The sequence below is a fragment of the Populus trichocarpa genome, chromosome 4 (genome assembly GCF_000002775.5).
Source record: "Populus trichocarpa isolate Nisqually-1 chromosome 4, P.trichocarpa_v4.1, whole genome shotgun sequence".
Classification (NCBI taxonomy): domain Eukaryota; kingdom Viridiplantae; phylum Streptophyta; class Magnoliopsida; order Malpighiales; family Salicaceae; genus Populus; species Populus trichocarpa.
Genome location: NC_037288.2, coordinates 8,998,145 through 9,012,647, shown reverse-complemented (window position 1 = coordinate 9,012,647; position 14,503 = coordinate 8,998,145). Strand labels below are relative to the sequence as shown.

Sequence of the window (14,503 nt, the reverse complement as noted above, 5' to 3'; positions counted from 1 at the left end):
TATGAGAGCAAGCCTGCCTCAAACAAAAAAAAAGGGTTAATTCTGTTTATCTATATGAATGTTATTAAACCTGTTGGATGGACCTCCTAAGGGTGACTTTGGCCGTAAGGAAATCTCAAAAGAGTCGCTTACAGATGGATTGGTTGTGCCTACTTCAATATTGCTCACCTTTTTTTTCCCTTCTTCTTCTTTAAATTCACGATTTCAACGATCTGTTCCTTCACCCCAGACCTTGAAAGCGTTGATCTACTGAACTGACATATACTTGTCCCCAGTGCATCATCAGAAATGGCACATAAAATATTCTCATCACTGAGACGATCCTGTAAAATAAATAAAAAATGATCTAGATCGCTTGTTTCCCCAGTGACTTCTGTTGTAAATTATGGAAATGTCAGTCAGGTGGGAAATTCAAATTGGGGGAGCTCCATAAGTTGTTTTAGATTGTCGTTGGTATCGAGAAAGTTCCGTACGTGGAGTTTATAATTGAGAAAAAAGAGGTGAGGTACGTAGTGGCTGGTTGCGTCTAAGCACTTTAGAGCGAATGATTTTTTATATTCCTATGGATTTTTATGATAGTTCCTTCTTCAGCGAGCTTGGGATTGGCTACTGCGGTTTCTTCTTTCCTTCCTCTGGAAATAGCTGCAGTTAGGCCTGAAAGCCTTCATCGAAGAGTCGTGAACAAGCGAAAGACGAAGAAGTTCCGATCCCGGCTTCTTAAACAGTGTTCACAATCCAATGCATTCAATAAAATCTTGAAAATGAAAAAACTGACGCTAATGCTAATAAGGATTGGCATGTAAAAGAACCCTTTTAGTAATTTCTATGATGCAATTGGAGCTTATCGCCAGAAAAGAATTAACCGTTGGGTTTCTGAAATAGTGTAAAAAGAATTGTCTTGAATCATCATTGCTATATGACTTGGACTTGCTCTAAGAAAATCATTGCAATATGTACGGGAAGTTTTCGGTCTTCAGGAAATTAAGGGATGAAAGATAAGCAGACATGTCAGTGTTGTGTTTCTTCTATCTGGTGGGGAAACACCAAAAGGTTCAAGAGGGCGCCCAATGGGATTGCTTGCGTGCGAAATCCTTTCACCACCGAGAGAGTCTGAGTCCTTATGTTGTGCCTGTCTTGCTTCCTCCTGAAAAAGACAGATCTTGGCGTACGTGAGTTTACAAACTTGCCATCATCAACAAGATCATGGTTTTCCAGAATTAGTGGAAGACTAACTTACAATTAGAGTGTCTAGAGCTTGTCTTCTTTCGTCAGTCGATCCATATCTCCGTGAACAATCTAGTGCTCGTTTAAATGAGCGGCTAGATGAGTCTGTCTTATTTTCATAATCAACGGATTTATAAGATTAATATTGATAGTATTTTTCATAATCTACTTCGAGATTGTTTAGACTTGGGGCTCCGGACAATGAACGTCCGGAGTCTCTTAAGGAAGGATTAAACCAAGATTAGTGCTGTATTTATTTTTCAGAAACTGGTTTTTGAAAATCAATTTCCAAACTTTTATGTGTTTGTTTGCAATAAAAAAAATTGGTCAACAAAAAACACTTTTCGGTCAACGGAAAACATTTTCTAGTCAAAGAAAATTTGGTTTGGTTTTCAGGAAAGTGTTTTCTTTTATTTTAGACGGAAAATACTTTCTGAAAGTTGTGAAAAATTTAAAAATGTCATATTATTTGTTGATTATATCAAATTTGATCCTCAAACTTTTGATTGTTATATATATTTTGTTTTGAATATTTGTTTTTCAATTTCATCCCTTAGAATTTAATTTTTATATTAATTTTGATCTTTATTTTTATAATTGTTATTTTCTTTTCCCTTATTATTTTTTAATTGAAATTTTTTATCTATCAAATTTGGTCCTCATTCTTTTGATTGTTACTTATTTTATTTGAAATAATTTATGAAATGTTAATTATTATTATTTTAATTTCTTCATCTTTTAATTTTTTTTATTTTTTAGATTTGATCTTTATTATTTTGATTATTATTTATTTTATTTGAGATAATTTATGAAATTATATTTTTTTTCAATTTCATTCTCATTCAACTTTTTAATTTGTAAGATTTGTTCATCATTATTTTAATAAACTTGAGAAAAATAAAACAGTAAAAAGTTATTTTCTAGCTTATTTTTCATAACATAACCAAATACTGAAAAATATTTTCATATTTATTTTTCATTACATTACCAAATATCAAAAAATAATTTATTATTTTTAAAATTTACTTTTCAAAAAAAAATTATTTTCCAATAACACAACAACCTCAACAGAAAAGAAGAAAAACCCCATCTACAGGGCATCTCAGACGGCTCCCTATCTCCAAACCATAGCACAGAAATGAGTGATTGGGGCACTCTCTCCCTCAAAATCTATCTCAACAAGGGCATCATCTTCTCAAACATCGCATGCATCGATGCAACACCACAAAAATTCTACTCGGAGTTTAGAAGGGTGAATTTGTCTTTTTCCAAGCAGGAGTGCCCTAGGCTAGGCTAGGGTAGGGCTAGAGGTTAAAAAAAACGAGATCATCCTTCATTCCTTTTCTCTTTCTGGCTAACAACAATGTAAGAACTGATTAGACATAGCATAACAGAAGAGAATAGAGCAGACGTTGCCAGTTCCGTTGACCAGGTTCCTCTCTCTCTCTCTCTCTCTCAAAAAAAAAAAAACAATCCTTATTGTTTGCATTAATTGAGCAAATAGAGCCCTGTGTTTGCAAGATTTAGTTAATTCAACTTAATTGGACTAAGTTTTATTAAATTCTCAAAAAACATTAACGTTTTCACCACAAAAAAAAAAAAAAAGTTTTGAAAATGTTTAAGAAATGAAAAAATTAATATTTTCGAAAACAAATTCAAATTTTTAAGAAGAAATCCAATAATAATCAATTATTATAATTACCAAAAACATTTAGGAAATAAAAAATTATTTCTTTGAAAAAAAATAAGATTTTTATTATCATTATTATAATTTTAAAACTCTTATTTTTCTTCTCTTCTTCTTCTTTTGGTACCGTGAAAGAGAAAAGCATCTTCAGATCATCATTAAAATTGGAATAAATTAAAATAATAATAATGATCCAAAAATATCGTCCACAACATAGTGGAATTGCTAATCAATTACTATGATATTACCATTAGATAAAACCTATATATTAAAAATGATTAACACAATAATTACATCAAAATGGATAAATCAGTGCTAAACTGATAATGCTAATCCCTGGCTGCACCACCACCAAAATGTACCCCAACTCGCTTAACAAACTTGACATGCTTGCTGCACCAAGCTTCCACAAGCTTTGCCTCTTTTCTCTCAGCATCTCTACGCCATGTACTCAGCTGCTCTTCATACTCACTCTCGATCTTACTCGTAAAACTCTCCTCTTCCTCTCTCAAACACCTTATCTTTGCCTCTATCTCCTTCGCTTTCTCCCTTCTTTTCCTTGCTTTCTCTGACTCCAGCTGCTGCTCTAGTCTACTTAGCCTCCATGTTGCCTCCCTTTTATGTTGCAAACAGTTTTGCCTCCCCTCCTCAAGCTCCTTGCAATACTGAACCAAAGTGCCCATTTGTTGGCCCGGCATGAGTCGGGTCGGGTCCGGGTCCATGCCGCGATCAGATGGAGATAGTGACAAGCTCACGTACGGTGATGGGGTGGCTGAAACTGTGGTGCTGGTTGAGGATGATATATGTGAACCCGGGTTCATCCAAACCGACCCGAGTGAAAGAACCGGGTCAGGTTCGGGCATTGGAGGTATCATAGTGGATAAACTAGTGGTAAAAGGTTGAAACTGATTGAAGATCTTCGGTTGCACGTACTTCTCTGCAAAGGTCTCTAAGATGTGGTCGTAGTTTCCCTGACCAGATGTTTTATCTCCGGTGAACGGAATATTATCTTCTAGATGGTGGTTCTGATTGGAGTATTCCGTGCAATGGTGGTGGTGCAATAAAGACTTGGATTTGGACTTTGATTGCCTCTCTTTAAAAACCTCCCACCACTTACTTAGCCTCTTTGCTGTGCGGCCTGGGACTTCACTAGCTATCGTTTTCCACTTGTTACCGTACTTGGCTTGAAGAGAAATGACAAGGGTTTGCTCTTCTGGGATTAAAGATCCTTTCTTGATGCCTGGTTTGAGGTAGTTTTTCCAGCGTTCAAGGCAGGATTTTGGGTCTCGGTTGAGGGTTTTGCCAGTAGCTTCCACGCGTTGAGAGATGAGGTTCCATTCTTTTGGACCATATTGTTTAACATAAGCTCTTAGCACAGCATCTTCCTCTGGTTGCCAACGTTGTCTCTCCTTCATTTCGTCATTCTCGTTCTATATGGCTTAAGGGGAGTGATCACAGAAGAATAGCGTCGGCAACAATTTACTGCTATGAATGAGAGGCTTGCTAGGGGAGAGACCCCTTCCATTGTTTTGATGAGAAGGGGCAGTGAAGTGAAGGAGAGCAGTCCTGGTGGGGGTGACTTCAACAGGGTTTGGGGTCGGTGTGAGTCAGAGCGAGACAAGACTAGACATTGAGAGAGAGGCCTGTACTTGTGGGGTGATGAGAAAGATGCCAAGAATGGTTTATTAGAGGTGAAACAACCTCGAAATCATGCATTTGATTTGCATGTTTTATTTTGACCGTGTTTTTTTTTAAAAAAAAATAATTATTTTATTATTTTAATATGTTAATTCTAAAAATAAAAAAATATTTTTTTAATATGTTTTTTTAAAAAAATTATATAAAAGCCAAATCATTATCTAAATCCGCATACGTTTGATTCGGAGTCTCGAACATGGTGGGCTTTCTGATTTTGGTATCTGGTTAGCTCATTTATAGGGTCATGGCCTTCAACTCCTTGTTGACCTATGAGAAGAAAATTATTAATTAACAAGAAGATATGGTAAAATCACTATAATCATACTTATAACTACTATTTATTAAATTACTATTTTGTATTTTGTATTTTTAAAAAACAAATTCCACTTAGCACTCCAACAACTCAATTTTTTATATAATTGTTTTTTAATTTTATCTTTTAATATTAAATTATTTTAAAAATCATGTTTTATGATTCTTTTTAATTTGTTTTTATTAAGTTATATACCAGTTTAATAAATTTAATTTTTTTATTTTAACATTCAACATTAGATTTTTTAGAAATAAGGTTTCATCATTTTTTTTTAATTTTTTATAGTTTTATCCAGACCTGTTGGAAGTGAGACTTCATATTTGTTTTTGTTTATTTTTTATGAATTTATTTTATTTTCATGACTAAGATCACGGATTTAACAGGTTAACCCGGGTGGACTCAAGTTATTTTTTTATTTTTCTTTCTAAAGATTTACCAGGCTGTTTATATAATCTATTTGTTTGTGATATATATTCATCTATTCAATTTCTGTTAGCCTAGCTGCATCTAACATAATGCAAGACGTCTACCTCCTCATTTTTCAGTAATTGGATATAATAAGAAAAGCATGTCTATACGAAAACTAGCCCATTGGGCTGGATAATGACCTTCAAGTCTTACACAGATTTCTTCATAGCATTAATTTTCGACCCAATTCGACCTCCCTAACCAGTGAAGCAAGAACAGGGAGTCAAACCCAAAAACTTCAGAAAAAAAATGAAAACCTCAAAACTTTTCAAAAATTCCTTATTCTACCGATGTGTTTGTCAAAATTTTGATTTCATCCTTGAGTTAAAAAAATAATTCGATTAGCATCCTTTATTGTTCAGTATTATTCAATTTGATCATGTTAATAACTTATTTTTACACTTATTTTTTGTGTTTTTAAAAATTATAATTTACATTCTTATGTCCGTAACAATTTATATTTTAAATCATTCTATAATTTAGTCGATTTTACACTCGTTAAAAATGTAAACTATAATTTTTAAAAATATAGAAAATAAATATAAAGAACAACTATCAGGTTAATTTTCTTTATCAAATAAATATAAAGAACAACTATCACAATAACTATAATTTGTCACTGTTTTTTCTTTTTTTTTTTTTCATTTTACAGTGTGACCACTTGGAGTCGTTTTCTCTTCCATTCTTTCGGCTTATCAGCAGGAGTGCCTGCTCTTCTTTGGTGTTAGGTATCTTTGCCATCAATAGGCGGGAAATTACTCAACTGAGTGCTTCTCAACAGCGACATATCATGGAAAGTGAAAGCTCAAAGCAATATTCAACTTCTGCAGAAAATATTAAGGACTCATCTCTGTTGCAATAACAAAATGTTTGATGGTTGAGGTTTCAAGAGAGCTCAAATTAGCATCATCGCCAAGTCCATTAAACTAATAAGTTAACAAACCTCGGGTTTGAATCTCTCTTATCAATAAAAATTTACATAATCGTTAATTTAAAGTTTATAAAATTAATTAAAATATATATAAAATAGTTGAAATGTCTATATTAATTTAAAAAAAATAACCCACCTCGTATTATTAGTAAAAATACAATTTTATTTGATGAGAATGTGATCTTGGGTACGTCCCCACAAGGTCACTAAAAAGATTTTAACCTTTAGAAATGATTTTTGGCACATGGTAGATGGTCCCTGTTGTAGATGGTCGTCCCACTGACTTTCCCTGCCCAGAGCAGCGTTTTAAACATGCTACCCACAACGCCGGCCACTTCCACACAGCCAAGGTTATTCAAAATCTACATGATTGATCCACAACCTACGTTCTAGTTTTATGCCCAAGAGTGGACGTGGCTCAGGAAATATATGGATATTTACTGGTAATTATTTTTTAAAATATTTTTTTATTTAAAAATAAATTAAAACAATTTTTTTATTTTAAAAATATATTTTAAACATCAGTACATCAAAACAATTTAAAAATATTAAAAAAAGTTATTTGAAGTAAAAGAAAATTAAAAAAATTTATTTTTGTCAAAGATATTTTTAAAATAAAAAAACAAACAGGATAAAGCAGTTAGTAATCCCATCAGAAAGGAATAAGGGAGGATTTGAGCATCTTAGAGTTTGATTGGAACATTACTAAGTTAAGCTTTGAGGTCATGAAAGAATGAGGCCTGGTTATGAAGTTATGCACGAGCTTAGGGCGATGTCGCCCGTGTCTTAGGGTTGTGTTAAGTTATGATGTGTTTAATGTGAGTCTCCTCGCGAGGTCTAAAAGAAAAGGAGTTCGTTATGCTCCAATCCCACACTAGAAATGAAAGAGGATAAGAGCTCGAGTGAGTGGAGCACTGCTAATAACTTAAAACTTAAACTCTCGGATCATGAAAGGAGGAAACGCAGCTATCAGGTGGCTGTGTTTAGGTAATATGATAGTGGTTGTTTTTTTAAAGTATTTTTTGTTTGAAAATATATTAAAATGATATTTTTTTATTTTTTAAAATTTATTTTTTACATCAACATATTAAAACGATCTGAAAATATAAAAAAATAATTTGAAACAAAGACAATAATAAAATAAAAATTAATTTAAAAAAAAAACATTTTTTAAATGCAATAACAAATGGATTCTAAATTATACAAGGACAGTTTTGTGTCTGCATCGGGGTGTTTTAAAATGATATCAAAGCCACCTTTACTTTAGCTACTTGAAAATACATTAAAATAATATATTTTTTAAAAAAATTATTTTTAAAATCAGCACATCAAAACAATCTGAAATCATTAAAAAAATAATTTAAAACAAAAAAAAATTCAAAAATTTTCAAAATTATTTTTTGACCATAAAAACAAACACACTTTTTAGAAGAGGAGTTTGTGATGCCCTATATCCCACATTAGAAATGAATGAATGAGATCTGTTACACTGTGGGTCCGCATTATTTTATTTTTTTTGTAAAACGTTTAGGTACCACAAGCGTGTTTTTGGTCTTATTCAAATAAAACCAAATTATTTGGTTGTTCAGGACCATAACTTGGATTATTGGATTTAAAATAAAAATTAATTTTTTAAAAAAATATTTTTGAAATGCAAAAACAAATGAATTCTAAATTATACAAGGACAATTTCGTGTCTACATCAGGGTGTTTTAAAATGATATCAAAGCCACATTTACTTTAGCTACATGCACGCTTGGGGCGATGCAGACAAGCGTCTAAGTTAGTGTGTAGAAATTGTTATGGCGGTTGCTTTTCAAAATGTGTTTTATTTGAAAATATATCAAAACAATAATTTTTTTAAAAAAATTAATTTTAAAATTAGCACATCAAAACAATCTGAAATCATTAAAAAAATAATTTAAAACAAAAAAAATTCAAAAATTTTTAAAATTATTTTTTGACCATAAAAACAAACACACTTTTTAGAAGAGGAGTTTGTGATGCCCCAGATCCCACATCAAAAATAAATGAATGAGATCTGTTACACCGTGGGTCCATGTTATTTTTTTTTGTAAAACATTTAGGTACCGCAAGCGTGTTTTAAAGAATGAAGGAAAAAATCCAATAACTTATGGTCCTAACCAACCAAATAATTTAGTTTTATTTGAATAAGATAAAAAAAAAAAAAGCAACAATAGCAAAGTGACAAAAAAAAAACATCTACAATAACCAGGGAAAAAAAAATTTATCCACACACAAATAATATGAAAGGACAAAATAGGATAAAAAAGAAATAAAAAAATTGGTACGAGTCAAATTAAGCTAGCATGACATACATGTAATTTGTGTAATGAGGGTGAGTAGTTAAGGTTAACTCATTAAATATACATTCTAGATTATGAGATCCAGATAAACCAATAAAAATAAAATTTAAAAAAACCACGAAGCCAATTTGTTTTATATATAAAAAAACAATGTCAAATGATAAAAATGAAAAAGGAAATAAACAAAAAAAAAAGAAGTCAACCACTATTAACTTTTCAAACTCATGACCAGTGTCATCAGATCAGAAGCATAATGCATGGAGAATTTACGAAGCTCAATTCCCAATATATGAAACGTAGAAGGATTAAATCAGATAAAAAATAAATCACACAAAAAAATTCAAAATAAAATAGAAATTAAAAGAATGAGGATTAAAATAAAAAAACAAAAATAATTAAAATGATAAATAATACAATAATGTTTTATATACAAGAACTTTTAGTAATGTAAAACATTAATATTAATTCTTTTTACATTTTCATATTTAGTTAGTGTTATAAAGTTTTCTTATTATGAATCTAATATAAAAGATTTGAGTTAAAGAGTATAACTTTTTAACAACAGCTTTCAATTTTAAATTAAATGAAATAAAAATAACATTTTAAAATTATTTTTTTATTTTTTTATATTTAGTTAATATTTTAAGTGTTTTATTATAAATATAATATAAATGATTTTATTTTTTATTTTAATAAGTATAATTTTTTTATGAGAAATTGTACTCTGAATTAAATAAAATCATCCATATAAAAAAACCCGAGAAAGAATATTATACAGTAAAACTATTCAAAATCATAAAATAATTAATTTTAAATAAAAAACTTAAAATTTTAAAAAATATAGTTTAATACGCATTCCGAAACACATATTCCGAAACACATATTCCCAAACAACTATTACCGCGGTCTCTTGAACCAATTATCATGAATCAATGTTAGTGGAATACAAGAAAAGTATATTCATAGGTCCTGGCATTTCTATGTCTATCCATGGTGTCATCTGATTAGACATGAGATAAATCTATTTATATATTCTTTAAAATATGTATATTTTATGTTATTTTCAAGGTTCTCAATTCTATTTTGTTTCGCTCGAAATAACTGAAATATTTCATATTAATTTAAAAAACAGAAAAAATAAAATAATTTTCATTTTATTTTAAATCTCAGTCCGTTCCAGATTTTTCGGCTAAATTTCGGCCGGAACGTTCCGGTTTCATTCCACATGTTCCATTCCGCTATTGAAAAACCATTGAATCAAATTGAATATTGTTCAATTTAATTAATTAAATCACCCAAGTATAAAAAGCTCTTTTTCATTACTATTTTCAATAACAATGATAATAATAATAATATTGAAAATTATTATTACTATTTTCATTAACAATTATATTAATTTTTTAAAATTAGATTGATCACTAATATATATGGTTTATATTCATGTTGTTTTTTTCATGTTTATACTTTGTAGGAATTTGAGCAAAACAAGGAATGTTTTAGATTCCATTAGCCTTGATAACATTGACCTAACTTTAAATTTAAAATATTTGTGTTAAAACATTTTACTTTCATAATATTTTGATATTTTGTTTAAGTTGAATTACTTTAAGTTAAAGATCTATTTAATATTGACTATTTAGAAATATTTTAAATTTTAAAATTATATTTGTTTGACATTGTGTTTGTATTGCATAATTATAATTAATTTATCTTGAATTTGAATAATGTTTGTTGAATATATATATATATATATATATGAACAGTACAACTCTGAAACGGCACGTTGAAACATTTCGAAACTGAAACATTCCATTCTAATTGAAAAAATAAAACACCTACCGAAACGGAATTGACAACCTCGGTTATTTTAAATAAATATAAAGGTACTTACAAAAGAAAATCGTAACAAAAAGAGCAAATGAGTTAATTTTTATTTTAATTTATTTTACATGTATTTTAAATAATATAATTGAATTCAAAATTGTTGGCAATTATAATTAAGAAAAGTTAATACCATATAATTATTAAAATAATGTTTGGTATAATTTTTATGAATTGAATTTTTTAACTTCTTACTAAAAACCAGTAATAGACATATTTGATTAATTTTTCTTAACTTAAATAAAAAATTTATTATAACATTGAGTCAATTTTTTTATTTAATCAAAAAAATAAAAAGTTTAATTTTGAAGTTATACCACATTCGTTTTTTTTTTTTTTTTAAAAATAACCGCTATGAATCATTTTTACTTCTAATGTAAATTACTTATAAAAAAAACTTTTACATTATGATTTAAAATTAAAAAAAAAATAATGTTTAAAAATTATTACAGATTGAAGGTATCAAAATTCCAAATTAAAATGATGTGCTGCTTGATTCAGTATGAATGGCTGACACTTTCGAATGTAAAATGTTGTTTCAGTTTCTCAAAATCTTGGCGGTTCCCGTTCAGAACCTCTCCGACCAAACACCGAATCACGTTTGCAACGTGAAGAAAGCTGAATTTCTCTTTTCTGCATAGAAATTGATGCACTCCGCTGACCGTTGACTAATGCCCTCGCAGATGCACCGTCTTTCCGCACAGCCAAATAGCCCACATGGTCACAACTCAGAAGCATTCACTTTCCTATATAAACAGGCCCACCCCACACCATTTTCTCACACAAATTCCATCATTTTCTCTGTTCCCAAACAAAGAAAAAACATAACCTCACAGTCACCAAGAATCAAGATCAATGGCGGCTTATTCAAGCTCTGCTTTGAGATCCATCTCTTCTGTGAAAGCATCTGCAGCAAGATCACACACCTGTGGCGTTGTGCCCACCAAACCATCACTCTTGTCTTTCAAGCTGGCCCAAAACCCATGTCTCCTCACAAAAACTACAAGCCTTGGCAACTTCTCTGGGACGAAGAGATCCTTCTCTTGCAAAAGCCAAGCTGCCTCGACTGAGGATTCAAGACCCAGTAAGTGTGATCTTTGATGTTTCTCTGTTTTTTATCTTATACCAAAAAAAAAAAAATCCAGTTATTTAATGATCGCACCCTTTTGGGGATTCGTGCTTTTGCTTGTTTCAGCCAAAGTTCAAGAGCTGAGTGTCTATGAGATCAATGAGAGAGACCGTGGAAGCCCTGCTTATCTTCGTTTGAGCCAGAAATCTGTTAATTCTCTTGGCGATCTTGTGCCTTTTAGCAACAAAGTAAGTCATCTCCATGATCTGAGTTTTGCTTGTTTCCCTTGATAATCTTGCTTTTATTTTGGGCTGCTGACTTGCCACTTGTTCTCTTTTGAATTTGTTTTCTTGAAATATATTTTCCTGCAAAATTGCGAAAAATTCTTGGAGATTTTCTCGACCTTCATCTTCAATTTCTCAATGATCAAAGCAAGTTCCTTGGTTTCAAAATAATGGGTAGTTATTAATGTATTGAAATAATATATATTTTTTATTTTTTTAAATATATTTATATATTAAAATGATTTAAAAAATAAAAAAGAATAATTTGAAGGAAAAAAACCAAAAGTTTTGAAAATTTCAATTGAAACGCTATATACCAAACCGACACTAAATGGCCCTTGCAAAACAAGATAAAAAAACATTATTTATTTTTGAAATTAAAAAAATATTAAAATCTATTCTTGTAAATCTATGCTTTGATAATTTATTTTTATGATTTAGAAAATAAAAAAGAATTGATAGCTACCTTCTTATCTGGGGTGAGGAATAAATTTAATAAAAAAGACATCATTATAACGTGACACTTTATAAAATGCACTTTCAGACAAGAAGCTAACATGATAGTGATCCATTAAGACATTACAATAACAATAGATTCCTTAACCACGTTGTGATTTTAAATAAATAAATATATTTGTTTAAAGAAATAAAAGATTTAATTTTTTGTGATCTTAAAACATAAAATACAGAAGAATAATATGTTTATTCTGCTCTCTTCGTTTTTTTTAATCTTAAAACAATAATTAAACATTATATTTTGTGTTTTTTTTTTTAAATTGATGGTGGCTATGTGCTGTTTCTCATTATTACAGCTTTACACCGGAGACCTACAGAAACGGGTAGGAATAACAGCTGGACTATGCGTGCTGATCCAAAACAAACCGGAAAAGAAAGGTGACAGGTATGAGGCGATCTACAGCTTCTACTTTGGCGACTACGGTCACATTGCGGTGCAGGGATCTTATCTGACCTATGAGGACACGTATCTCGCTGTGACTGGAGGGTCAGGTATTTTTGAAGGGGTGTATGGTCAGGTTAAGCTACAGCAGCTTGTGTTCCCTTTCAAGCTGTTCTACACCTTTTATTTGAAGGGTCTCAAGGCGGACTTGCCTGAGGAGCTGCTTGGGAAGGCTGTCGAGCCTAGCCCCGCTGTCGAGCCGAGCCCCGCGGCTAAGGCTTGTGAGCCACACGCTGTCATTGCTAATTATACTAACTAATGATGTATGGCCGTGGCTAATAAATTGACTTGGTTTGCTTGCTACTTTGCTACGAAGCCGTGTCGTTTCACTTTTCTTTTTAAATTTTGTTTTAAGCTTCTCAGCTTTTATTTCTAATTTTAATTTGAATGAAAAAGAGAATTATTTAATATAAATAAATATATAAAAAAATATCTCACAAAAATATATTTGAAAAAAAGAAGAAATATTATAAATGTATAACTAGGCGCGTAGGATGGATGTCGCAACTCGTTTGGGCGACATGTCAACCATAGTCTTCTCTCAAGTAAAGGTGTCGGTTTTTCAGCATGTTGTGGATTTCAGCAAAACCTTTTATATATATGTAAAATAACCTAGAAAATAAAACTCAATTTTTATCCGTCCCAATTGACGGAGGAATGCCGGCTGTTTTTTTTTTTTTTTTTATCCCCAGTTAATAACCAACCTCCATCCAAATTATTAAATAGTATTTTTTATACTTCAAAATAAATTCTTAAATTACTTATGTAAGTTGTGTACTAGTTATTGTTTAAATAATAACTAATTGTAATGGGGTTGTATTTTTTTTGATATAATATATTTGTGGAAGAACCATCTAACCCAATAACTTAAGCTGTTAGGTTAGATCTCATAACATACCCTTTCAAGTTACATTGTATTTAATTTTTATCAAATAAAATTTTTATCAAATAAATGGAAATAGTGAGATTCGAACTAATGATCGTTTGATCATTAAAACTTTGATACCATGTCAAAGAACCATCTCAAACCCAATAGCTTAAGCTATTAGATGAGATTCAAAATATGATTTATATTATTCTCTAACACACCCCTCAAACGAAAACTCTTTGGGCTTGAAACTTGTACAAGACCACATTACCTTGTGCTTAATTTTTATCAAATAAATGAGTATGGTGAGATTTGAACTCATGACCGTTTGGTCATCAAGACTCTGATACAATGTCAAAAAATCATTTCAACCCAATAACTTAAGTTGTTAGGTGATGTCTTAGGATATGATTTATATTATTCTCTGATAATATTGTCCAATAAAGAGTGACTTTGTTTCTATGTTTTAAAAATATTTTGTAAATTTTTTTTTTATTTTAAATTATTTTTATGTATTTTTAGATTGTTTTGATATGCTGATATCAAAAATAAAAAAAATAATTTTAATTTATTTTTAAATAAAAAATATTTTTAAAAATAATTGTTATCTTAAAATTGACAGACTAAAAATAAATCTGTAACACGCACCTATAATTTAATTTAACGTTGGAAAGATAGTATTCTGTCAGAAATTGTTATTTCCCCCTACAAAGTTGATGTTCATAAATTACCAGGAAAATTAACATTTAAAAATCATATTAAGATTCAAACTGTCCTAAAGGTTTAAAGGTTTAA

The 14,503-nt window shown here is 30.4% G+C and overlaps 2 protein-coding genes across 2 annotated transcripts; one reads left to right on the top strand and one right to left on the bottom strand.

Annotated features, from left to right (window-relative positions):
- Positions 1–3,063: 3,063 nt before the first annotated feature.
- LOC7494545 (transcription factor AS1) lies at positions 3,064–4,577 on the bottom strand. Its single transcript, XM_002305248.4, has one exon. It carries the CDS (start codon positions 4,324–4,326, stop codon positions 3,241–3,243), a length of 1,086 nt encoding a protein of 361 aa, XP_002305284.1. The 5' UTR covers positions 4,327–4,577; the 3' UTR covers positions 3,064–3,240.
- Positions 4,578–11,282: 6,705 nt separating this feature from the next.
- On the top strand, positions 11,283–13,151 carry LOC7494544 (allene oxide cyclase, chloroplastic). The gene is made up of 3 exons (XM_002305915.4): positions 11,283–11,613; positions 11,725–11,846; positions 12,695–13,151. Exons 1-3 carry the CDS (start codon positions 11,385–11,387, stop codon positions 13,097–13,099), a joined length of 756 nt encoding a protein of 251 aa, XP_002305951.2. The 5' UTR covers positions 11,283–11,384; the 3' UTR covers positions 13,100–13,151.
- Positions 13,152–14,503: the final 1,352 nt, after the last annotated feature.